Genomic DNA, 26,380 nt, shown 5'->3' on the forward strand with positions numbered 1-26,380 from the left:
GGCTAAATGTTGTTAACCCTGGCATCTGGATTGGGAACGTGGCTGGAAAGTGAATAGGGACAGCAAATGCGTGAGCAGGGATGGAGATGGGAGAGTCCCAGGTGCACAGGGGGAGATCACCCTCTCCCATGGGTGCACTCAGCCAGCAAAGCAGGGGAGCCTTTACAGAAGGGATGCAGCCACATCCCTCCTCTGTGTTGTCATTTGTGTGGCTCTCTCATCACTGAGAGCCTTTGAGGAAAGATATTGATGTTTAAATTTGTATTATGTGTTGCTTGAGTGTTCAACCTTTCTTCTAGTTTTTCTTATTTCAGCTGCAGCTGTGGTGCTGAGCCCTTCTTCAAAACTGGGCATTGGGCTCTGGATTTTTTTTTCAGGATCTTCTCTCATCTGTTGTCCATGGTAACAAATTTTACTGCAGAGGTTGTTTGGAAGAATGGATGGGGAGCAATGGAGGAACTAGGACCATGGCACCTTTGTAGAGGGCTTTGCTGGTGGTAGGCACAAGCCTGTCAGAGAATCTGCATGTTCTAGTCAAGGGACCATTACTTGGCTGCCTGGCACAAACTTTTGGGTAAAATATTTGCAAATCCCACAGCAGGAAATAACCCAGGCACTTCCCAACCCTTCTCCTGCTGGGAAATCGATAGAGCACATCTTTGCAGCCCTCTGAGCTAACAGTTATCCCATCCATGAGCACCCCTTGGGAATTACCACTTTAAAGGCTTCTTGAGCCTCACCACCCTTCCCTCATGTTACCCAGAGCTTCTCATTGTATTCTGTTCTCTTTGAGAAGACAGGAGAGGCACTACCTGAGGTTACTGGTGTTTGTCTGAATGCCTTAGGAAAGTGTTCAGAGCTGAAGTTCTGTTTTGCTGCACTGTTTGTGTCATACATGCAACAGGGAAGTGATTGTCTCCCTGTACTAAGCACTGGTGAGGCCACACCTTGACTGCTTGGTTCAGTTTTAGGACCTTCAACACAAGAAAGGCATTGAGATGCTGGAGCAGGTCCAGAGAAGGGCAATGAAGCTGGTGAAGGGTCTGGAGAACAGGTCTTAAGAGGAACAGGGTTCTTTAGTCTGGAGAAAAGGAGGCTGAGTTAGGGAGACCTTATGGCACTTTACAGGTCCCTGAAAGGAGGTTGGAGCCAGGTGGGGGTCTGTCTCTTCTCCCAAGTAACAAGTGACAAGATGAGAGAAAATGGCCTCAAGTTGTACCAGGGTAGGTTGAGATTGGATGTTAGAAGAAACTTCTTCACTGAAAGGCTTCTCAAACATGGAACAGGCTCCCCAGGGAGGTGGTTGAATCCCCACCCCTGCAGGGATTTAAAAGCCATGTGGATGTGGTGTTGAGGGCTGTGTTTTAGCACCAGACTTGGTCAAGTTAGGTAATGGTTGGACTTGATGTTCTTAGAGGTCTTCTCCCACCAGAATGATTCTCTGAATCTCTACAGAGATGTATGCTACTGTGCAGAGGCTGACACACGATGCTGGGGTACGACCCCAAGTACAGCCAGTCCAGCAGAGGCGCAGGAAAGGAGCTAACACTCGCTGGCTCTTGCACAGAAACACAATCCCCCATCTCCTCCGAGCTCCTGGAGAGAAATCAGTGAAAACATCAAACCGCACGTCCTGTACAGTGGGGCTGATACGCTGGAGCTATGAACTTTCTCTTTGAGGTGGTAATAGTTTGGCTGGCAGCCAGGAGCGGCAGCCGCGAGCGGAAAGGGGGACTTCCAGAGATAAGCTATTTTCAGCCAACAGGGCTTCTCACCACGAGAGAAACAGAAAAAAGGACGAGCTCTCGTCTGCGGTCATGTGTCCTGCTTTCGTGGATTTGGCCTATTTTCTGAAGAATGGCTGTAATTCAGCTTGAATTTCCCCTGGCTGGCTGCCAGCTGAATAGGAAGCTGTTGCTATTGCCAAGGAGCGAACAGGAATGTAGATATGTAACTCAGCCAGAGGGATGAGATGACAGCTCACGGCTGAGCTGCTGCGAGGAGGAAGAGCTGGGCTTTCCCCCTCCTCGGAAGCTGGGCTCTCTCAGTATCACAGAGGTTCCATCCTTTCTACGTCTTTGATGTTATCAGTGTAACACAATACGCTCACCATCAAGTGTAGGAGCAGAGGAATGCTCAGTATTTGGAAAATCACCTATATTGGAGTGAAATTCAGAGTTAAAATGAAGGGAAAGGAGCTTTACCTGAAAGGACGTTGTAGAGAAGTTGGTGCTGGTCTTTTCTCACAGGAAATTAGTGATAGAACAAGAGGGAATGGACTCAAGCTGCAGGTTTAGACTGGACATTAGGAAATCTTTTTCATGGAAAGAGTGGCCAGGCATTGGAATGTGCTGCCCAGGGGGTGGTTGAGTCACCAGCCCTGGATGTGTTTGAAGGTCATTTAGATGTGGTGCTTGGGGATATGGTTTAGGGATGAACCTTGTGGAGTAGGGTGATCAGTTGGACTTGATGATGCTGAGGGTCTTTTCCAACCTGAATGATCCTGTGATTTAGAGCAGTCCTTTGAAATGCTAACTCCATGCCCAACTTGTTCTGGCCTCTTCTCTTTCCTCTCCATGTGCACAGGGGATGCTGAGTGTTTCCCTTGCACTGGTGTGAGATGGCTGCTCTGCATCAAACACTGGGAATCCAGCCTACTGATTGTTTATCTATGTGAATAACTCCTTTAGTCAACCGGTGCACCATTTCCACCTCTATTTCATTCCTTAGAAAGAAGGGGGCAGTTTATCATGCTCAGCAGAGAGCATAGTCGTGGTGAAAGACATAGTGTTCTGGAGGATTTAAAGTTAATTTCCGTTGGACAGAGAGGCTGTTGTTCGGGTTCCCCCCTCTTGAAGGCTGGGCAACTGCCTTTCTGTGGTGCTCTGCCTGTCTTGGGTCTGCAGGGAGCCTTTACCTTGTGTCTTTGTGCAGCTCTTCCCCTCAGCCAGACCCTGTACTGCTGGGAGGTTTGCAAATCTGTTGTGTTTTAGAGTCTGAGGAATACAGCTGGGACTCAAAGCTGCCACCTAGCCTGTTCTGTGTAATGGGGTGTGGGAGAAAGGTGTGTGTAGGTATCACACAGTCCATCATATTTGATGCCTGGTCCCTAGTGACAGCCTGAGTCTCTGTGCTGTGCTTGGGTTTTTGCTGTGTGCTAAGAGATGCTTCATTGTATGCACCACACCACCTTGGACCACTAGATTTGATAGAGAGATGCAGGGCATCACCTTGGTGGCAGTCCCATCTCCTCTAGGCACTCATCCAGCTGCTGTCTGTACAGCAAGCCCATTCTGCCTGTGTACCATGGTGCTGTAGCACAAGTTTCTGGGGATTTGGTCATCCCAGCCATGCAGGAGCATACTGACAGCTGTGGCTTGGCAGCACTGAGCTCCTTTGCCCAGGCAAAACTCCTAGTGCAGTGGGCCTGACCGTGCAGCAGCAGAAGGGAAAATGAAGGGTGAATTACCAGCACTGGTGCTGTTGGCCTGATAAAAGTGGCACCTTGTCCAAGTCTTCTATAAATCACAGGTTCCACTCAGAAAGGAGTTTTCTGTGGTAATTAATGAGCCAGTATAAAGACATTAAATGGAGAATGTGAGGTGATAGAAAGGCTTGTCATCCTCTGAGCCATCTTCCCCCATGTGAATAACCACGAGGGAACAAAGGCCAAACTCCTTATAGACTGAAGTGCACTATCTCTGATAGCTGGGAATGAAGTAATTCTCTGAAAATAACAAAGGCACAGTGAAATACATTAGTAAACTAATTACAAGAGAGCTGGTAAAAACAGATGCTGGAAATTTAAAGCTATTATTGGAATGATTGCTGGCAGAAAAATGGGGGCTGACAACAAAAAAAATTAAAAAATGCATCTCATTTAAAATTCATTAGCCTGTAAATCAGGACAGCTCCCTCTCTGAGAGCAGGGCTGGTGGCATTTCCGTAGGCAGTCGTGATGAAAAGCTTCCTTTCCTTCACCTTTCTGGATTCCACCACCGCCTCCAGAGGTGCCGAAACGAAGCAGGCGCTCGTTGGCGAGCATGGAACCGCAGGGATGGCTGCTGGCTTTGTGGAGCAGGAGGTCTGAGCAGGGATGCATCCACCCAGAGGTGCTGCAAGAGCTGCGTTGGGGCAGGGTAAGGCTGTGTGCTCGGGTGGCTCGCTGCCTCTCCCGGCTGATAGAAAGCAGGATTGCTCGACTCTGCTCGCTAGCGGAAGCAGCTGGCTGTGAACAAAGTGGTCCAGGGCCAAAAACGGCTGAGCGTGAGCTTCCTCTTGTACCATCTCCATCAATATTTGGGAGAGGGATGGAAAACATTGTGATTGTGCAACAAATCAAAATGGTAACTATGTAATTTGTCTTAATTGTGTGTGTTGGAGTAGGAAAAACATGAGGAGCTCCGAATGGGAATCTGACAGGAGAGACCTGCCTGCTGGCAGAGTGCTGCACGCTTTGCTTTGCCCTTGCTGAGCCGGCCTCTCCCAGAGGCTTGCAGGACAGCTTGCTCTTCATTTTCTCATCATTTCAGGGGTCTCCAGGGGCACTTGAATTGGACAAACTATAGATATTTTGCAAAGAGCAAATGTGTGCTTCAGAGGAAAGCCTGGGAGTTGTTTAGGTCCTGAAGAAACCAGTGCCCAAAGTCAAGTGAGCAGTGCATGCAACAGGAGGGAGCATCGCTGGAGGAGGGCTCTGTCTGAGATGGAGGAGCTTTGTGTGACCCTGCAGGAACCTAGGAGCCCTTTGTGGTGACTTGTACCACTTGTACCACAGTCACAGTGGCCAGTGTTGCCTGGCCAGCATCACCCGTGGTGCTGGAGCACTGAAATGATGACAGATAACCTCCTCCTGCACTGCAGAATGGCTAGCCCCATATGCAATCCGCCCAAGCAAATTAAGAGTTGTTTATGACATTTAATACTCCCCCTTCCCTCCAGCAGCAGGGCGGCAGGACCACAGGTTTGGCTTCACAAATGGTCGCCTCAGGATACACTAAACGCTGTCATGAGCCAGAGAGCAATTTCGTCTTGAAAAATTACTGCAATAGCTGTCTGTGGTAAAGGTCTCGCCCAGCGATGCCTCCCTCTCCACCAGAAACTTCTTCTCTCCCTGAAACCAATTTGAAAGTGCTAAAGGGGCTCTTTATTAGTTGATTCCCCTATAAAACAAGAGGGTGCTGGAAGACGAATAACCACCACAAGCTATCTGATGTGCTACTCTGCCTAGCAGGTAACGCAATGTGTTGTGGGTTTGGCTCAGCTTTTGGATGAAACCTGGACATGATGGGATGCTGCCATGTGCTCTGAACAGAGGGAGGGGAGAAATTTGGTCTGTGGGATTGCCACAGTGCATCTTTTAAGTGATTAATAGGCAGCTTTGCCTTGTGGGTAGAGCATATCATGGTACTCAAGGGATGAGGCTGAATTTGTTTTGTGACTGTGGGTGTTGCATTCCCTGTGCCTATCTCTAAACTGACTGATAAGTTTATAGGAAAGGTTTGAGGATGCTGAGACAGCTCTGGTTAATCTCTGGGCTTCAGAGAGGGTGTTTGTGCTGGTGCACTGGGACTTGCTGCCTGGCAGAAAAGGATGTGTAGTTTTGGTTCACAGCTGGTTAAATATGAGCCAGCAATGTGCCCAAGTGGACAAGATGACCAAAAGCAGTGATTGTCCCCTGTATTCAACACTGGTGGGACTGCACCTCAAATACTGGGTTCTGTTTTGGGCCCCTCACTCCAAGAAGGGCATTGAGGTGCTGGAGCGTGTCCAGAGGAGGACAGAGAAGCTGGTGAAGGGTCTAGAGCACAAGTCTCCTAGTGTTGTTGAGCCTGGAGAAAAGGAGGCTGAGAGGAGACCTCTACAATGCTCTGAAAGGAGGTTGGAGCCAGGTGAGGATTGGTTTCTTCTCCCAAGAAACAAGTGATAGGACAAGAGGAAACAGCTTCAAGTTGCATGGGAGGTTTAAATAGGTCATGAGAATCAAGTTCTTCCCTGAAAGGCTTGTCAAGTCCTGGAACAGGCTGTCTAGGGCAGTGGTGGAGTCCCCATCCCTGGAGGAATTTAAAAGCTGTCTGGAGGTGGTGCTGTGGGACATGGTTTAGTGGTAATCTGGCAGTGCTGGGTGGACTCAATGATCTTAAAGATCTTTTTCAGCCAAAATGATTCTGTGATGTCCTGTTTCCAGGCTGAGATGATTTCAGTCTGCAGCTGCATTACAGGAGATCTTGGGCCTGAGCAGGCAGCATTTGGGCAGCACCGCTGCCCAAGGGAGAGCATGGCAAAGGCCAACTGCGTTCAGAGCTTTTCTCTGGCAATGGCAGCTCCCCTGGTGTTCTCTGTTCTCTGAAGTCAAGACAGCAAGAGTGGTGGGGTGTTGGATGCTGGGCATGCTCACTGGCACGCTGTACTGGGACAGTGTGGGCACAGTCTCTTTCCAGATCTGTGAGCTTTACGCAAATTGTGAGGTGCTTCAGTATAAAACAGCCTTTGGAGTGTGTGGCTCCTGTTTATTCTAATGCATCATGCAGGTGCATTTATCCATGCACAAATCATTCCCACTCATGGGAGAGCACCCTTGCATCAACAGCTGATGGGGCTGTAGTCATTTTTCCAATAAGTGAGCTATACCATAAATATACTAAATGTTCTGTAGGACTGGAAGCCAGACTTGAAGGCATGTCTGGTTGTGCAGGAGCAGCTGGGTGTGCTGTGATGCAGAGCACATTCAGGGGAGCCTCAGGAAGAGTAGTGGAGCTGCAGTGCAGGCATTTGGAGGTTTCCCAGGTGCCATGATAAAGTCCCTACAGAGATCTTTGCAGGGACAACTCTTCCTACTCCTCCCAGTCATGGTCCCTCTCTTGTGCAGGATGGGCAGAGCAACCAGGGACCTCCAGGAGGATGTCCCCTCCAACCACTTGTCTGCATTCAGTGGAGATGTGTCCATCACTTTCACAAGATATTTATTATCCCTACACAGAAGCAGCCCCTGCAGGGCTCTGTGTTTTTTTCCACTTGCTTCTCAAAGCACCAGAGCAAACAGTAAATCATGAGTTGGTAGAGTCCATCAGTACTGCTCATTGTGATGTGGTGGGGAGGTGACCTGAGCTGGATTTGCCTCGCAGTCATTTCACATGTTGTGCAAAAAACTGAGAAGCCATAGTCCCAGGTCAGGCAACAATTTGCCTCCTGGTGGACTTGAGTCACGTGCAGTGGATTTTCATTTTTCCCTTCCTCTTCTAAAATATCTGTTGCATGTTCCCTCCAGTGGGCAGCTGCTGTGTCCCACTGTGAGGCATTAGCTCGTTTGTTTTCCTTTCATCCCTGTCCCAGGGGCTTAGGGCAGGGGGAGAAAGAAACAGGCCAGGTGGAGACTTTGTTCCTCAACCAGAGAAGTCTGTCTGATGGGGCATCTTCTCAGCCTTGTCTGAATTATTTCACTTAGCTGTGATTGAGTGTTAGGAGACAGGAGGATGCAAAATAGAGAGGGCAAGGAGCCTGGACCATACTCCACCACTGCTCTCAGCAGTTGTACCAGCTGTGGGGGGAGAAAACTACAGGAATAAGCATTTGTTTGCAAATGGAAAGCCTGCAGGACTGGCCCTCTTTCACTCTGCATCTGCCCAGCACAGAGCAAGATGAGTGTTCCTCCCTCACTGTGTATTTTGGTTCCTCTTCAGTGAGCTACATTCCTCCAAAATGCCTTGCTTCAAACTCTCCTGAGTCTCGCAGCCCGTTTTCTTTAGAGCGCAGCACGGACAATAGAGATTTGGGATTTTCACCCCTGTGACTAGGGGGCGGGGAGGGGGGTCATGATTTTCCTCTGTTCTGGAAAGAGGCAGGGCTGCTCTTTAATATTTCCCTCTCTTTCCAAAGCTGCGAGCAGGCGATTTTTCTTGCCTTTGGCTGGGAGCGAAGGCCCCCGCGCCTGCTGCTCCTGGAGAATTAAATAGATAAATGGGCGGCGCTGTTGTTCACGCTTCACTATGCACAAAGCAGCTCCCATTCAAAACCGAGCTCATGGCACTTGGGCGACAACCTCACACAAAAGCGTCATTAGACACGCAGGGCCGGCTCGCAGGCGCAGAGGCTGCTCTGCAGCTGGAGTAGCGACCGGGCTGGTGTGATGTGGGGCTTGGTTTGGTTTGTTTTCGAAGTTTGATAAAATTGCATCTTAAAAAAACCAAAACAATGTAGAGAAAGAGGAGGCAGTGTCTTTTTTTTTTTTTTTTTTTTTTTTTTTTTTTTTTTCCCTGGGACTCGGGGAAGCCTCACTGTTTGAAAGCAGGGGGAAGAGAGAAGAGGATGGGATTTGTGGTGTCCATACGCCCCCCATCTTCTGTGCTGGCTCTTCGTGCAGGGATAGCCTCTGTTTCCAGAGTACAGAGGGGACCAAATTCATAGATTGGTAAATTCACAGAACGGTTTATGTCAGAAAGGACCTTAAAGATCATCTAGTTCCAACCCCCTGCTGGGGGCAGGGACACTAGGCCAGATTGCTCAAGGTCTTATCCAATTCATCCTTGAACGCCTTCAGGGAGAGGGCATCCTCAACCTTCTTGGGCAACTGTTCCAGTGTCTCACCACCCTTAGTGTAAAGAATTTCTTTCTAAGAGCCAGTCTAAATCAACTTTCCTTAAGCTTCAATCCATTCCCTCTCATCCTATCTCTATGAGACCTATGCCTGCTACGCCTTCACCTGATGTCTTCCTTGAAAATGTTCCCTGGCAGTTGCTAGCTTAATGGTGAAGATCTCCTAGAGCTAGAAGCAAACGGAAGAGGATCATAGAATCATTGAATGCATCAAATTGGAAGGGACCCTCAAAAGTCATCTTGTCCAACTCCCCTGCAATGAGCAGGAACATCTCCAACTAGATCAGGATGTCATCCTTCTGCTTGCTTGGAGGCATGGAAAGCATTTGGGACAGAGTTGTAGTGCCAGAGTTGTAATGACTGCAGAACTTAGCTGGACTTCCTTAATACTCTGCTAACAGCAGGCTTGGCACTGAACCTTTCCAGTCTTCTTCCTCCCCTTGTGCCTGCAGTTGATAATAATGTTTGAGTTTTAATGATCCTGACAGACCTGGGATTTATTTTGACACACCAAGTTAATGTTTTCTTTTTCTATATCAGGTCAATCTCTGGCTTAGCACTAATGCTGTACTGAGAAAAAAAGGATTGGCCACTAATGGTTTCAATTTAGTTTTTCGTGGAGTAAAGAAAATTTCACTCAATAGCTATTTTCATTTTTATTCCATTGGCCTTTCCATGGAGCCTGTTAGGATGGAGTTTGTTTGCACTTTGATTAGAGGAGACCCAGCAAATTCATTTAACCAGAACAAATCCTCAGTGAATATGGATGAGGATAAGAGCTGCTGCTCACCTGTGCTGTGTCCTGTAGGACGTGCCTCTGGGGCCTGCATATTGATGAAGGCTAGGTGATGGGAGACCCTGAGCATGGGATTCTCTTTAGAGAAGAGCAGCACTTGTGATACAACCTTATCCTAGTTGAGGTTCTCCATGGCACAAGAAGGAGGAAGAAGAATGAAGAGTATTTATTCCCCCTTGTGCGTCAGTGTGGCTGTAAACAACTCAGCTTGAATGTAGCCTTAGCCAGTGTCTTTTGGAGAAGGTTCACCAATGCCTGCAATGTGGGAGGGCTGCTAGGACCATTCCCCATCTGCTGTGAGCCCATTTGATTTTGTCTTTCCCTGCCCTGTGCTGATCTCTGCATGCTATAACCAAAATCCAGGTGTGATGATGGCAGAAGCTCTGGGACACCATGCCTTGGAGCATCAATATGGAGCAGTGACTGTTTGCATGATTTAGGTTGATTTTTATACCTTGATGTCTACTTCATGCTCACTGTGTGTGTGGATGGTGCCATGCTACACATGGAGAGGGCAGAGGGAAGTTTAATGGGAACAAGGTGGCACTTACCTCATCTATGACAGCAAAAGGGCCTGAGGCAGCACCAGTCCCTCCGCTGGCACACGGATGCTGCAGTGCTGAATGATGGTGCCTGCAGGCAGATGGATTAGAGGGTGCCTCCTCTCTTAGGAGCTCCTGGGTGAATATTGTGATTGCATCTATTTATTTTTAAAATTATTATGGCCATTAGCATAGAAATGAGATGCAGCTCCCTGGCTGCTGGCCAACCCCACCCGGTCTGGTGTGCAGCTCTTCCCTGCGGCAGCTGAAACAACGGTGCCCAGTTCTGGGGCACTCAACAGAAGAATGACATTGAACTGCTGGAGCAGGTCCAGAGGAGGACATGAAGATGGTCAGAGGGCTGGAGAACCTCCCCTGTGGGGACAGGCTGAGAGAGCTGGGGCTGTCCAGCCTGGAGAAGAGAAAGCTGTGGGGAGGGCTTATGGCAGCCTTCTGGTACCTGAAGGAGGCTAGAGGAAAGCTGAGGAGGGACTTTTTACAAGGGCTTGTAATGATAGGATGAGGGGCAATGGCTTTGAGCTGGAAGAGTGGAGATTTAGACTGGAAATGAGGAAGAAATTCTTTACAGTGAGAGTGGTGAGACACTGGAACAAATTGCCCAGGGAGGTCTTCCCTGGAGGTGTTCAAGGCCAGGCTGGATGGGGCCTTGAGCAACCTGGTCTACTGCAACTTGTCCCTGCCCATGGCAGGGTGGTTGAAACTAGATGATCTTTAAGGTCCTTTCCAACCCACACCATTCTATGATTCTTCTGTGATTTAATTCCAGGCTGAAAGCAGCATCCCAGGTATGCACTCATGTTCAAGTCTTGTTGCTGCTTTCCAGGAGATGCTACAAAAGCTTTCGTCTCCACAACTGTAAATAAACTGGTAAACCTGTTTTAAAAATAGCATTTTGTAGCTCAGCACATGAATTTTTAATGCATCTTCTGCAAGCCAGCTGGTCTTGGCAAGGGTCACAGTGTTTCCTAGGCATTTAACATAAAACTGTGCTTCAAAGCCACATTATAGGGTCATTGAAGAGTAATGTTTTAGTTAACATCCTCATAACTGAATTATTTATAACTCCCCATGTTTTATTCATGATAAATATTAATACTAGTGTCTTTAAGAGCAGAGGTTATTGCTGCAGTTTTACCTGTAAGAGGTGATATTATTGAAATAAAGGAACAGAGATGAGTTCTGTAGCCAGCACTGTAGCTGCCCAGTCTGTGCCGGGGCTGTCCTCATTCACACCTCCCTCTCCTTATCAACCTTGTCAGCCACCAGAAAACCTCAGCACTGAGCATCTGTACATTTGAAAGGAGTTTTCCTGCAGGCATCTGAATCTAGTGGTTTTTTTTTCCCTCTCTTTTCTTTGTGTCATTCTCATTAATTCTTGATTTTTTTTTTTTTTTTTTTCCTGGGGAGAGTTCATAAACTTTGGTTACAAGACACTTGCCCTGGTCTGGATCTCCAAACTGCAGCCTTGAAATATTCTTCTTTGAGCTCACCTCCTGCTGGCACCTCCAAACTCCTAATTTTTGCAGCATCCCTTGCTGCTTCTGAAGGAGATTTGCCTGGTGTAGGAGACCCCCCAGCAGCCTTTCCATACGGCTGAGTGCTCTGGGCCACGAGCAGTCTCGTTTCTAGGCTAAATCTGTGTGAGTTAGGTAAATTACCATTCCACTGTTGGGCTTCATTCCTTACCAGAGAGGATATTTGCATTAGCTTTCGTCTTGGGAAAGGGAAATAGAACCATAGAATGGTTTGGATTGGAAGGGACCTTTTAATATCCTCTAGTCCAGCCCTCCTGTGGTGAGGAGGGACATCTTCAACTAGAGCAGGCTGCTCCGGAGCCTTATCCAACCTGACCTGGAATGGTTCCAGGGATAGGACATCTACCATCTCTCTGGGCAACCTGGGCTAGTGTCTCAGCACCCTCAGCATAAAAAATTCTTCCTTATCTCCAGTCTAAAACTTTCTGGTTTATTTTAAGACCATCACCCCTTGTCCTGTCACAACAGGCCCTGCTAAAAAGTCTGTCTCCAGCTTTCTTATCAACCCCTTTCAAGTAGTGAAAGGCCACCAGAACGTCTCCCTGGAGCCTGCTCTTCTCCAGGCTGAACAACCCCAACTCTCTCAGCCTGTCCTAACAGCAGAGGGCTTCCAGCCCTCCCATCATTGCTGTGGCCTCCTAGGGACTCATTCTAACAGGTCCATGTCTCTCCTGTGCTAAGGACTCTATAGCTGGACCCAGCACTGCAGGTGGGGTCTCAACAAAGTGGAGCAGAGGGGCAGAATCCCCTCTCTCAACCTACTGGCCAAAATAAAATTTTACAAGATCCTTCGCCTAGTGCTGGTTTGTTCCCACCTGGCTGGAGCATTGCCCAGCCGCCTTCCAATCCTGTTCTGATTGATGCATCCCAATGTGAGGCTGGCTGCCCATCCCACCTTCGGGGCTCCAAAACCTTCCCAACCCTGTGGCCGTGTAGGGCTGGTGCTTTGCTCTGTGCTACTCCATCAGCTTAACAAATCTGCAGCCAGCGGGTTGAGAGCGGTGGTTGTGGGAGCAGCGTGGGTTAATGCAACACATATTTAATGTATGATTGCTAATGGCCATCTCCCATCTGCCTGAGCCCAACTGGAGTTTGCAGATGAATGATTAAGCTGCCCTGACACAGATGCAGCCTGGTCCTTAGCAGAGGAACATTCATTACACTCGACTCACGTGAGAGCAGCCGAGGCTTTCTTGCCGGGGAGAGGGGAATTATTGGGCTGGGGGTGCAGAGCAGGGGGCTCTCGGAGTTTATCTTGGTATGATAATGTGAGTGATCTTCCCACGGATGCAGCACTAGAAATGAATCATGAGCTAAATAACCACTGGGATGTTTATTAGCTTCAGATATGTTTATTGCAGAGTCAACAGGCAGCACCTTCCAATTAATTAATAGTAATAATTACTGTATTATTTATGTAGCTCTAACAGCACGCCAGAGTCTTGCCGCGCAGCAGTTACAGCTGCGGCTGTGCTGAAGTGGGCTGGGCTGTGCTCATCCTGTGTGGGCACGCTGGGCTTTGTCATTTGCTGTCGGATGGTCTTAACCCCAAAAGCCTCCATTTGTGGAGCTGCTGAGCTCTTGGCAGCTGCTCTTCCTGTCCACTGAAGCCTGTTGCTCCACAGCATGTGGATGTGACCACTCCTTCCATGGGGCTGGAAGGCAGAGTATGCAATGGGCTGGAGCACCTGCCAAATGGAGGTGGAAGTCAAAGGTTGCAGGTTTTACCACGTTATCTGAGAGCTATTTTGGCCAAGGTGAGCAAAATGAGTTTTGGAGTCAAGCTATGCACACCAAAGGGATCTTTACAGCAGATAAGAAATTGACAACAACAGAAAGGACAGACATCTCTTTTCTGATATGAGCTTGGATGCAAAGCTGGTTGAAATTGAGAGTGACCTCCAATAAGTGCGAGTGCAGTGTTTGCCACAGTGCCTCCATAGACCTTGCTATGGAGCATGTGGGTCATAGAGCACCATCTCCTGTCATGGTTGACTCCATCAGTTCAATGTGCAGAGGCAAACATACAGCAAGACCTTGCCACTTATCTCGTTACTCCGTGCAGGAGGTAGGCTGCAAACCAGCCTCCTGTTCTTGCATTACAGTCCCAGCCAGCTGAGGTGTTTCTAGGTCAGGTGAAGTTGTTGACAATGGATTTCTCTTCACACATCGACGTTTTTGTCTCTCTTTTTGTCTTCCAGCAATGTCTGACTTCCATGTCCACCCTCAGAATGCAGTGGTAGAGGAAGGTGGCGTAGCAAGATTCCAGTGCCAGATCCATGGCTTGCCCGAGCCAGTAATCCTCTGGCAAAAGAACCGCATGCCAGTCAACACGGACAACGAAAGGTAGGACATGTCCAAGCCATGTACTACTGTCATTTCTCCAAGTGGAAAAAGTTGGCCAGGCTTGCTTTTGCTTTCACACTTGTGCTAGGACGTGACTAAATTATGCTGAGGGCCTTGGCCAGCGTTTCTGCCGTGGAAGGTTCTTTCAGTTAACGTTGTTAGTTGTCTGGGCTTCTGCTGGTCAGACACTGTGGAAATACTGCATGTCCCATGAGGGCTAGGTAAACCCTGCTGGCTGATTTTGGAGGGAGCAACTTTCTCTGTGAGGATCAGCCCTCCCCCACGTGGACTTCCAAGCATAAAGAGCCCATCTAGCAATCCTGGCAGAGCTGAGCTATCTTTGGCATTCATCATCCCTCTATGGCCCCATTTTGTGCAGCTCTTTCCAAGACAGCTTCATGATTTAGGGTCTTCCATGTGAGTCCTGAACTCCTGCAAACACTGAATTACACTATGGCCAATAGACTTTCCTTCCCAGGTGGACTCTCTTGTATGTGGTGACAGGGAAGCTCTACAGAGCTGCCATTTCCCCTGCAATCCTCCTGAAGAGAAATTCCAGCTGCCTCCCTTCCCCAGCCTAGACCTGGGCCGGCACGTCCTCGCTTCCTTTGTTTGACAGGCTGCTCCCTTCATGTCGGAAACCTCCTTCATCACGGTTTGATCCTCCAAGCAGTAGTGGGGCCTGGCAGAGGACAGGTGGCAGGAAACATGTGCTCTGTGCCAGCAGCCTCCAGCAGTCCCAGCTGTGGCTCAGGAGCCACACGGCCGGTGTGGGAGACAATTGGTCACAGCACACCTCGCTTGCACATTGATGTCTGTGTGTTGGGAGCTGGCAAAACCAGGAAGCTGTAAATACTTTCCTGAAAGTCTCTATTCTTAAAAATGTCAGTTCAGCAGCAGAACGTGGTTGGGCTCTTTGGAGGCAGGAGAAAACATGAGGGCTGGAACAATGCTTGACCTTTTCAGCGTTATGGTGAACTTAGAGTGGAAGGACCCAAGAGGCCCAACTGTGCTGTGGAAAACTGCAACTGTCAGGTTTTGTTTTCCCTTGCCTTTTTCATCTGAGCTTTTTTGTAGCTCAGCACAGGGTTGATTTGTTAAGTTTGATCTCTGCTGAAGGCTCCTTACTCTCACAAGTGCTAAACTGGGGACATGGTAGAGCAGGGCAACTGGTCCAGGGTGGTATCACAGAATGATAGGGGTTGGAAAGCACTACTGGAGACAATCTAGTTCAACTCCCCTGCCAGAACTTCACCTAGAGCAGGTTGCACAGGATGGCATCCAGGCAACTTTTGAATTACTCCAGAGATGGAGACTCCACCACCTGTCTGGGCAGCTTGTTCCAGTGCTCTACGACCCTCAAAATAAAGAAGTTCCTCTTCATGTTTAGATGGAACTTCCAGTGTTCAAGTTTGTTCCAGTTTCCTCTTGTCCTGTCACTGAACACCACTGAAAAAAGACTGGCCCCATCAGCAAAAGTAAGGGGTGCAGAACGGAGCCTGATGCCTTGGGTGCACCCTGATGAGATCTTGCAGGACAGGTGAAATTCTCTTGAAGTCCCTCATGCACTGTTGCCCCCTTCCAATTGAACTCTGGGTCACACACATGGAGATGGTAAGAGATGTGGTTGAGTGTGACCAGAACTTCTCCTCAAGGCTGAGATGCTCCAAGACTGAACGCCTCAAGCCACACTCATCCCTCCTGTTTCTCCACTGGTGCAGGGAGCTTGCCCAAGTCCTGGAGAATCATAGAATCACAGAATTGGTTGGTTGGAAAAGATGTTTACGATTATCAAGTCCAACCATTAACCCAGCACTGCCGGGTCACCACTAAACCACATCCCTCAGCCACCACATCTACAGGGTGTTTCAGTCCCTGCAGTGATACTGACTCCACCACTGCCCTGTGCAGCCTATATCAGGCCTTGACAACCCTTTTGGGGAAGATGCTGAAGAACATGGTCAAGGAGCAGTTTACCCTGTGTCCAATGCCCTGATTTGGAACAGATCTGGCTGTTTGTAGGAGTAAAGTTAGCAGGGCAGGTTTTTGTTGTCAGCTCAGTGGGTTTAATCTCTGACACCAAAGGGCCTGGGTGATGCAGGTTGCTTCTCCAACTGAATTGAATTTCTACATAATCACTCTGGGTGCATTTCTGCCTATAAAGTGTCTATAAATTTGTATGCTGAGCCTTGCGCTTGCAGCCTTTGAAGGCAGAATAATAGCTTTGGAATTGAATCTTCTAATGCTGTGGGCAGATTGTTAGCAAAAATGAAGGCTTCTACTGGTATAATTCATCCAAAACAATGGGCATTTTAAAGTCCCAGAGAGATTGCAATCAACTTCAGGACGTGCAAAAACTGATTGCTGTCACGCTGCCACCGAGCCGCGCGCTTGGAAGCCAGCACGGGGAGCAGGTTATAGACACTTAACCATATGCTGATAGGGGGAAGAGATATTCTTCATCTTCCAGAAGGAAATGGATTATTAACTCATCACAGAGTAATGACTTACAACCAGCCAACTTAAATGCAGGGTTGCTGAGCAACCCCTAATGTATGTATACAAATATGTGTGTCTGCAGGCATGATTTAAATGTACCTGTGTCTTAAACATAGGAAGTGTTTATTGGTATTTATGTAGGCCCACTTGGTGTCTGTTTTAAACATGCCTTTCATAGAATCATACAACTGTTTGAGTTGGAAAAGACCTTTACGATAGAGTAAAACCATTAACCCAGCACTGCCAGGTCATCATTCAACCGTGGCCCTCAGTACCAATCTACACAGCTTTGAAACCTCCCCGGGATAAGGACTCCACCTCTGTCCTGGGCAGCCTGTTCCAGGGCTTGACAGTCTTTCCTGGGAAAAAAAATTGTGTTAATATCCAACCTAAACCTCTCCTGACACAACTTGAGGCCGCTTCCTCTTGTCCGATCACTTGTTCCTTGGGAGAAGAGGCTGACCCCCACCCTGCTCCAGCCTCCTTTCAGGGATTTGTAGAGAGCAAGATCTCCCCTCAGCCTCCTTTTCTTCAGGCTCAACAACTCCAGTTCCCTCAGCTGCTCCTCACAAGACTTGTACTCTAGACCCTTCACCTTCCTTCTTTAGACACAATCCAGCACCTCAAATGTCCTTCTTGTAGTGAGGGGCCCAAAGCAACACAGTATTCAAGATGCTGTCCCACCAGTGCCAAGTAAAGGGGGACAGTCACTGCCTTAGTCCTGCTGGCTATGCTACTGCTGATGCAGGCCAGGATGCTGTTGGTCTTCTTGGTCACTTGGACACACACGGGCTCATAATCCATCAGCTGCTGACCAGCACCTTTAGGTCTTTTTCCACTGGGCAACTTCCCAGCCTCTCTGCCCCACTCTTCCACGCATTCAAAGTTTTAAGCTCATGTGAGCTACATGTTCCCTCCTGGAGCTTCTTCTGATGCTAGTCCATGGTCACTGTGCTTCACCTGATGAGTGGTAATTCCCATATCTCCTGTGTTCACATGCAAATGCACTGCCAAAGCTTTTCCACAGGTTGAATATGAAGTATCTAGTTCTTAGCCTTCTGGCAAAAGTCATCCTTTCTCAAGGATGCATCAGAAGACAAGGAAAGGGAACATGAGCCCTTATAAAAGACGACCAGAGGATCAATTATCCAAATAAAAAGAAAAAAGAACTGTTGCAGTGATAAGCACAGGCTCAGTGCTCCAGGGTCTAAATCTTTTGGGTGGCATTGGTGCCTCTGCAGTGAGGTATGAGGAGCCAGCCTGCCCCATCTCCTTTCACATCATGTCCTGCTTTGCGAGTTCTTGTTTCTGCCTTTCTCCTCCCACAGGTACACGCTGCTTCCAAAGGGGGTGCTGCAGATTACGGGGCTGAGGGCAGAGGACAGCGGGATTTTTCACTGCGTTGCCACCAATATTGCTAACGTGAAGTTCAGCCGGGAGGCCAGACTCACCGTGTCAGGTTAGTGCCAGTAAACTCTGTCCTGACTGTCCTTCTGTCTCCTTCTTTCTACTGCTGATCTGGACTGGGACAATTGAGGAGAGCTTCAGGCTAACTGCGCTGGGAAGTGTTCCTCTGTCTGGCCATCACACCTTCCTTCTGGATTGTTATTAGTTCCTGCCAGATCAGGCCATTTGATAGCAGATAAATCTGTCTCTTTGCCTGTAAATTAACACCCCTTTCTGGGTAGAGGGAGGACAGTGAGAAAATGAGTTATAGCAGCTTTATATTAAATAAATTCTTTTGGAAATGTGGAAGATTCATCATTTCCTTACGAGACCTGCCCACTCTGGAAGTAATTGCAGCACACAGGGTGATCAATTATTTATCTAACGGGGGGGATTATGTTCTGTAGGCTGTTAGTATTGAATTGAGACTGAAGCAGACTAACCTTTCTTTGGAAGACAACAAGGAGAAGCCCTCAGCACCCCAGGCTGAATTTTGACTTGGTTGTCCATCCACATTTGAAGTCAGTAGCTGAAATAGGTTTTTACCTCTGAGAGCTTCCTTTGAAGAAATGATGGTGTCTTATTGTATCCTCAAAAAAAAAAAAGGCCCAAATCTGGTTTCATGCTGTTTGACTTCTTGCTCCCAGAGGTAGGATGTGGTGAAGCTTTAAAGGCAAACCAAAGCAAGCCACATCCATGCTTTGCATGTGCATGTGTTTGGCCTCTTTGTGAAAGCACACAAAGTGGCATGTGGTAGTGATGACCTTGGGCAGTGTGAAGCTTCCTTAGGGTGCAAATATGCTACCACATGTCCATAGCCATGCTGCCCTCCACTGACCTGCCCACTGCCCATCCTCTGTTTGCTGTCTCTGTGGGACCCAAGCTGGTCTCTTGGAGCCCCTTAGAGCAGTAACTCATCAATTTCTAAACATGATGGTAGATTGTCATCTTCTCAATAGGCTTTCATTGTCAGTCTTTTTAATTTAGAACACATTTAGCTTCAGAAGTCTCCCCTGCTGGGTCAGTAGCTGTTCCTAGTATGAAGGAAGTGGGAAGTGTTAAGTGAAATCATACAACCCAGCCTGATCAAGCAGCCAGGAGTGAATAACGCTTTGGTGCCTTCTCTTTAGAAAAGCCTTTGATACGCTCAACTCCATGTATGGAAACAGGACAGCATGTTTCTCCTGAAGTTCAGAGCATTTGTGGGTTACCTTCAGAGAACATAAAAGTGCTAAAGAGGTGCTCACCTGCAAACTGTGAATACATCCAGCTGGAAGGAGGGCCTCTGAGATGTGGGACTCTGCGCAGGACAGAACCCCTCTGAGATGGTGGATAGCCACTGTGGTACTCTGTCATAGAGGTGGTGATGTATCTGTGGCTCCAAATTGCCTGTGGAAATGGAGATTACAGCTTTGGAGATAAGAGGCAAGTGATGTCTGCACAGGGCTACTTGGACGTGTTTCTCCGAGTTTTTTTGTATGCAGCAAAAAATCCTTTACCCTGTGAGCTGTGATCCTCCTGTCCATCATGTAATTGCTGGTACCTGGTGACTGGAGGCTTGCCAGCGTTCACTGGTATCCACGGCCTGCCTTCACCCCCCTGAGATGGCTGCCAGGCCAGTGCTTCTGGAGTAGAAGACTCCACACCTGTACCAAGTGTCAGATTAGCCTCTGCTGACTCTCAACAAAGCATCACATCTGAAATGGGATGAAGCTGAGGGAAGAGTAATGCTGTGTTTATCAACTCTGATAGGGAAAGCAAGCAGGCTAACTGGTTCTGAGAGACCTGGGAGCTTTTGATGTCACACTTCTGTTTTCCTGATCTGTGTGAACAGTAGCCACATGGAGGGGAAAAAGAAAAGTAAATTGTCAACGTGGTGAAGTTCTTTGTGTCAATTTATCCGTCTGAGTTACTATTTCTCTCAGGGCAGAAAGTGCTAGCTGTTCTCATCTACCCATCGCTCATTTCAGATGGATATTTTCCAGGCTTCCTGTCTGTGAAAGGTTTGTGGTTTTTCTCTTCCTTAAAGCAGTTGGATGATGAACACAGGCACTGTGTGTGAGTGTCTGTTGAAGGGCTTGGACTGTGCTTCAGTGACTACGTGTCAGCAGAGCTGCTGTGATGGGATGTTTCCATGCTCTTAGCCCATGGAAAACCCATTGCACTGGGCAAAACCTCAGGGCAGAAGGTTTGTTCTCTCTGATACTTACCAAGAGCACAGAAATACCTGTTGGATCAGGACAGTGGGTATGTGCCACCATGGTAACCCAGCAGAGGCTGTGGTATGCCACAGAGGTAGCACTGGAACGTTCCTTCACTGGCGTGGGTGTTGTCAGTCAATACTGAAGTAGCCTGAGTGAGCTGTGCTGATGTCAACAAGCACAAAGCAGTGTTCTTGCAAATCTTTTCACTGTCTCCCTCTTATGTAAAGGGAGTGGTGCTCACTGCCCTTCATGGTGGCAGGAGAGCTCCCTCTTAGCAGGACAGCAGCTTCAACCATTGCATCGCCCACAGAGAAGCACTGGGACCGGGATTTCCAAAGTGAGCCCTAGCTGGGGAGGGAGAAGATGCAGAGGAACTCTGGGAGCCCCTGTCCTGCAGGACACTGCCATAGCCTGGCTGGAGAGGAAGAGGAGGGTGGCTGCTTGTGCAGATGAAGAAGCCTGCTCACAGCACTTGCCTTCCTGTCTCTGGCAGCGATGGTAGGGCTGCTGGCAGCAAGTGGCAGGGATATGTCTTCCAGCCCTCCTGATTGATTATTTTCAAGTGCCTGCTTAGCGGAGATGCTCCCAGGGGGCTGCCTTCCTCTCTGCACTGACACCTTTCCAGCGTGAGCTGCGGCTCTCTCTGCTGCTGTCCTTTTGATCAAGATCTAACAGCCTGGGCCAGCCACACTTCTGTCTCTGCTAGAGTGCTTGTCACTGCTGGTGGTGCCTGGGACCTCCCTGTCCTCATCATGACTGCTGCTGGCAGAGTCTCTGGGGACTATGTGCGTCATTAGAGTCTTTTTCCCTTCCAAAACAAATTCCCCCTGCATTGCCCTGAACCCTGTTGTGCTCCAGCAGCATTTGCCTGCTGCTTGGCCCTTTTTTTGTCACTCCTTCCTTCCTGATTCTGCATCAAAGAGCTTTTCTGGTTGGAGGAGGAAACCTCCTCCTTGATGGTCAGGCACAACCAACCTCTTTGCATGGTGCTGGAGTCCAACCACCGTGTCCATGCTGGGTCAGCATCCTTTCTGGCTCTGGAGCTGGCACTGCAATGGGCACTGGGCTCAGCAGGAAAACTATGGGACCATTATGTGGCCTTTGGAGAAGGTGAGCCATGGTGGAAATGCCAATTCCAGAGCTGGGCAGGTATTGGCCAAACTCAGATTGCTAAGCCCAACTCAGAAACCTGAGTGCCTATTTAGGACATGGAGTTTAAATCAAAAGAGTGTGATGCTGTGAATGTTTTTTTGGTCAAAGCAGAGTGTATTATAAATTCTACTTTGGTCTCAGCTCCCATTTGTGGATAGTCTTGGGTGACCTTGGGTAAGTCATTTCATTTCCCTGTGTTTTGAAATATTGAAACCACTATATAATACGATGATAATGTGGTATTATTCTAAGCGTGAACATTTAGTATTGTGACTTAGAACAATAAATCCACACAGGTTTTAAAGGCACTTGGAGGTACTGAGGGGGAAGGGATTGTTTTTCAGATCTCTTGGGGTTAACCAGCCGGTCATATGAATTTATTGTGCATTCTGGTTCTCATAAAAAAAAAAAAATCTGCATTTTATGGCTTGCAGTGAAATGCATTTAGTGAGAAAGTCAGCTCTTAAGTCACACTGACATGGTGATTTTTCTTGGATTTTGGCCATTTAGACACAACCTCGCAGTCGCTTTATCACTCCCTGTTTAGCCCCTGTAGGAGTGATTACCAAATGAGCTGCTCTGATCTGTGCTTGCCCTTGCACCGCTGGGAAATCCCTCTGCTAACACCCTGACTTCAGCCCCTGAGCTGCTGTGAAAGGGTAACGCTAGAAAATGCAGGAAGAAAAGACATTTGTTTCTTGGAGCAAAGCCTTTGCAGATGTTTGGGGTTTTTTGGTGGATCACTTCTCTTTAACAAAGCTTTTTGGACATCAGAAAGCGCATGTACAGGAGTCAGTGTGGGATGGTCCCTACAGCAAAGGCCCAGCCCATGACAGAGCTCAGATCTCCAGCCCTCCCTCTGCCCCTCTCCTGCCTGGGGGCAGATGACCAGCCCAAGTATTTCTCTCCACAGGTGTACAGAGCATTTTTGCCAGCAGCAGTTGTCAGATTGTTGAAATTCCTTAAACACTGCTTGACCCTGGCATTTCTGGCACGTAACCCAGCTCTCATCCAAAATGGGGAGAAGACAAATGCAGACATTATCAGTGCTCCTGTTTGCTGATGGGCAACTGAGAATATCTCCTTTTCCTCCTCTCCTGCTCCCAACAAATGGGAGTGAAGGCCGAAGGGACCTTTGGCCCAGGGATAAGGCGCTTTTGAGAGACTCAGGAGATGCAGGTTCAGCTGTGGTGTACCTGACACAGCATGATGGTTTTGTCCCACACTCTCCTTCTGTCTGCTGAAATGTGGTTTCTTTTGCTTGTCCTGTGCCTGTCTGGTGTCCAGAGTCCTTGTGCCAGGGCTTTATGTTATTATGGGTCTGTCCATCATCCTCTATGGTGGGTTTCATTCATGGTTGCTGCCACTTGGTGCTACTGTAGTGCAAATAAATGATCAGTGGTTGCGTCGTGAGCAATGATCGTAATGTGTTTCTATCAGAGCAATAGGATGCATCCTCTCCCTGCACCCGGTCACAGCAAAGCAGGCCAGGACAGTATAAGGCAGGGAAATGACCACCCTCTGGCCTGCAGTCACCAGAGGAGGTTCCTTGAGTTGCCTTTCAAAGCAATCCTCATCAGAAGTCAGAGACTGGCATCTCCATTGCTCTTTTTGTCCCAGGACAGGGCTTCTGGAGCAAATGTCACCAGCAGCAAGAGAGGATGCTTGTAGAGAGATGCATTTAGGCATTGTAGACTGCATGGCTTACTTTATGCCTTGAGATGCTGAAAGATAAAGCAACTCCATTTATTTGCCTTCCTGTCCTACAGCTTGCGTCCTCCCTACGTGCCGCGTTTTTCCTGCGCATCTGCTCGCCACAGTTCATGGTGTGGCTGCCTGCATTTGGGTGTTAACAGGGCTGCTTATGGCTGGGTCAGCTGGCTGAGGAGTTTTCCTCAGGAGTATCAGTGCACAAACTTAAAACACGTTCAGACAATGTGGCTGTCACGCAAACATTGTGCTCCTTGTGCTTCACAGACATCTCAGATTTACTAAGGATTACCTCAGCCACATCACTGATGTGTAGAGAGTGCATGAAGTCCTTGGTGTTTCCATTCAACAAGAGAGGTTCAGATGCCTTCTAACACTGATGCTGTCTTTGCAGGCTCCCACTCCACTGTTTACAAAGACCCCATGATTCTTGTTGGTCCGGAAAACCTCACCCTGACCGTGCACCAGACAGCGGTGCTGGAGTGCATTGCAACAGGCAACCCCCGGCCCATCGTCTCCTGGAGCCGCCTAGGTAAGCCCTGGTGGTGACTGGGATTTCCTTCTCCTTTTCACTGCCATTTCCTCCTTCTCCTCTCCACTGCCACTTCCTCTTTCTCCTCTCCACTGCCATTTCCTCCTCCTACTCCTCTCCATTGCCATCCTGTGGGAAGTCCTGTGCCACTGACAATTTTATGCAACAAGTGATCCAGCCTTTCCCTTCCTGCTGAAGTTAACTATAGGTTTGAAGCACTTTTTAGCCTCAAGTCTACACTTTGGGTTTTTTCTTTCTGCCAAGATCCTGTTTTCACCTGTTAGAGCAGTGGGCTGGTTAAGCCCGTAGATGTTCCATGAAAGGTGATAATTTTATCTTTCTTTGAGTGACAGCTGCAGCAGAAACATCACCACTGTTGGCCCAGAGAAGCGAAGTTGTACATAAACACTTCTTTCACGTAAAACTTACTTGAAAGAAATGTGCTGCCTGTTCAGGGAGTTTAAACACTCTTCCCCTCAATTTTTTTTTTAAAGTAGCAGAGTCTGAAGCTCTGAAAAAACAGACGCTTGCTGCTGGGGTCTGTGGTATTTCTTTAAATCGGTGTGGAAACCAAAGGCAGTGTCTGATGGCATCATACGTCTTTCTCCCAGTCTGAAAGCAAAGGCTGGTTTAGGTTCCAACTTTGTGATAGTACCTCAGAAACTATCTTGCTCAGAGTGACACTTCCCTGGCCCTACAAAAATCTGTGCTGAGCAAAGAGCCAATGGCTTTTAACTTGTAATTCCATGTCTGCAAGCTGTGGGGTTGGGCTCAGTTAGTATTTCCCAAGCCCTTGTGGTCTGTGAGGTCACATCATTTTGGGATGCTAATCCCCACTGAGTCCTCCAAGGTGGCTGTGAAGCACAAACAGGGATAATCCTGTCTCATGCTGCTCTGCTGGATGTGGGACTTCACCCCTGTGGCTCTCTGAGGGTCAGGGTCCAGCCCTTGGGAAAGGAGACTTCTCACTCCAAAGCTGTCTGCCACCGGACTAGGACACAGATCCAGCATTAGTCACTCAATTTCTCCATGTTTGCCCTCGTACTCACATCCTCTGGTGGCTCGTAAAATCAGCTCGTGTCTGCCACTAGCTGTTTTTTTTTATCTCCAGAGCCATAACCATCAGATTGATGCTGCTTTAAAAATTCCCCAGGTAGGCTGTATCACTGTTTTGGTTCTCTTGGACACAAGGCAGCCCTATGTTAGTGATCAGCCATAATAAACTACTTTATAATTGCCTTAATTATAAGTGCTTATTACCTTCTTCAAAACACTTGTCTCTGTAGAGCAGTGCAATAATGAAGATGTAATAGCTTGTTGTGATTGTTTGCCTGGATGGTCTGAGCTCAGTGTTACCTTCTGCCAAAAATAAATACCCTCTCCACGCTGCTTTGTAGCACAGCAGCAGAACTGGAGCTACTGAAGGGAAAAGAGATCCTGTTACTTCTCCTCCCCTCCAGCAGAAATGTTTCCTGACCAGAGCATCACAGGATCCAATCAGGATTTGGGATTACACCAATCTCAACAGGGATGTGGTGTGCAGGCTCTTGGATGAATTGAGGGATTTGTCATCTCTTTGTAGCCATTTTGGAAGCACTTTCATGTCTTTGTGTTGGTGTGATCACAAGGAGGGAGCGGGGTTCATGCTGGATGGGGAGGTCCTCTGAGCATTTGTCTGTGCATGTGGCTTCCTCTTGTGTAAAGGCCTTCTTCCTGAAGTTCCTTTGACAGAGCTGGTTTTAGCTTAAATAGTTAAGTCAGAGAATCACAGAACTGTTTTGGTTGGAAAAGACCTCTAAGATCGTCAAGTCCAACCATCAGTCTGAGACCATGACCATTAAACCACGTCCCAAAGTGCCATGTCTATACATTTCTTGAACACCTCCAGGGATGGTGGTTTCACCACCTCCCTGGGCAGCCTGTTCCAATGCCTGACCACTCTTGCAGGAAAGCAGTTCTTCCTCATACCCAACCTAAACCTTCCCTGACTGAGAGGCTATTTCCTCTCAGTCTACCATCTGATTCTAGGGAGAAGAGACCACCTCACTCCAACCTCCTTTCAGGGAGTTGTAGAAAGCAATGAGGTCTCCCCTCAGCCTCCTTTTCTCCAGACTAAACAATCCTAGTTCCCTCAGATGCTCCTCATAAGACCTGTTCTCTAGACCCTTCACCAGAATCATTGCCCAAAATTTACTTATCTTGGAAAAAAATCTCGTTTTTAATCCGCTGCCAGAAATAAAACAATCGATGCCCCCAAAGTCTTGGAGAGTCACAGCTGATTTAGCAATAGGCCTGACTTCATTTAGCAACAAGAAGTCAGTTATGTGTGAACATCTTTCTTGCCTGTCCAACGTTAGTTGTCTCCGTGGCATTGTCGTTGTGCCAGGTCTTTGCTGCTGTTTTTGAGTGTCTCTCTGGACCCTGTTGCTCACAGGTTTGATGTTGTGACCTTTCTTCTGTCAGAAAGGAGCAAAAGAACAATTTTGCTTTTACAGCTTTCCGGTGCAGGGGAAAGCAAGCCATAAACAACACTGGCACTTCTTCCTTTGGCTGTGCTAAAACCCAGCTGGTTTTCAGGGGCAAAGGCAGCTATCTTTTGCTTGAAGGAAATCATTCACATTCTGGGCCAGTTTTTGAGCGCCGCACAATCAATTTTGAATTTAATTTCCTTGGGAATATGTTGTAGCCCCCTGACCACAAACAGAATTCCTGTGTCTCACCGTGCGTGAAATGTCAACATTCATTAGAGAGCAGGCTCTGAGAGAAATGTAAAATCATTAAGGGTTTGTTCGGGGAAGATAGGGCTGTTCTTTTCAGAGCTACGTACTTCAGCCTCGGACCTGTATGTGTGCACAAATGAATATCCTGGGCGCTTACTGCAAAGCCTTTTGAGTGAATGACGATTTTAATGTATCCTTACCCTTTAAAGTGACAGGCCACTGAGCTGGCCTCCATAAAAGGTACCAAGGCAGAATAATAAACTATTTAGTGAGATAGAGAAAAGT

At 48.0% G+C, this 26,380-nt stretch overlaps 1 protein-coding gene across 1 annotated transcript in view; it reads left to right on the forward strand.

Moving 5' to 3' along the window:
* Positions 1–26,380, forward strand: part of IGDCC3 (immunoglobulin superfamily DCC subclass member 3) — a 95,228-nt gene that overhangs the window by 38,615 nt on the left and 30,233 nt on the right. The window contains exons 3-5 of the mRNA XM_054387740.1: positions 13,688–13,832; positions 17,660–17,790; positions 23,238–23,375. Of these exons, the coding sequence (XP_054243715.1) occupies positions 13,688–13,832; positions 17,660–17,790; positions 23,238–23,375 (414 nt within the window). The remainder of the gene's footprint in view (positions 1–13,687; positions 13,833–17,659; positions 17,791–23,237; positions 23,376–26,380) is intronic.

The sequence above is a fragment of the Indicator indicator genome, chromosome 16, assembly GCF_027791375.1.
Source record: "Indicator indicator isolate 239-I01 chromosome 16, UM_Iind_1.1, whole genome shotgun sequence".
NCBI lineage: Eukaryota > Metazoa > Chordata > Aves > Piciformes > Indicatoridae > Indicator > Indicator indicator.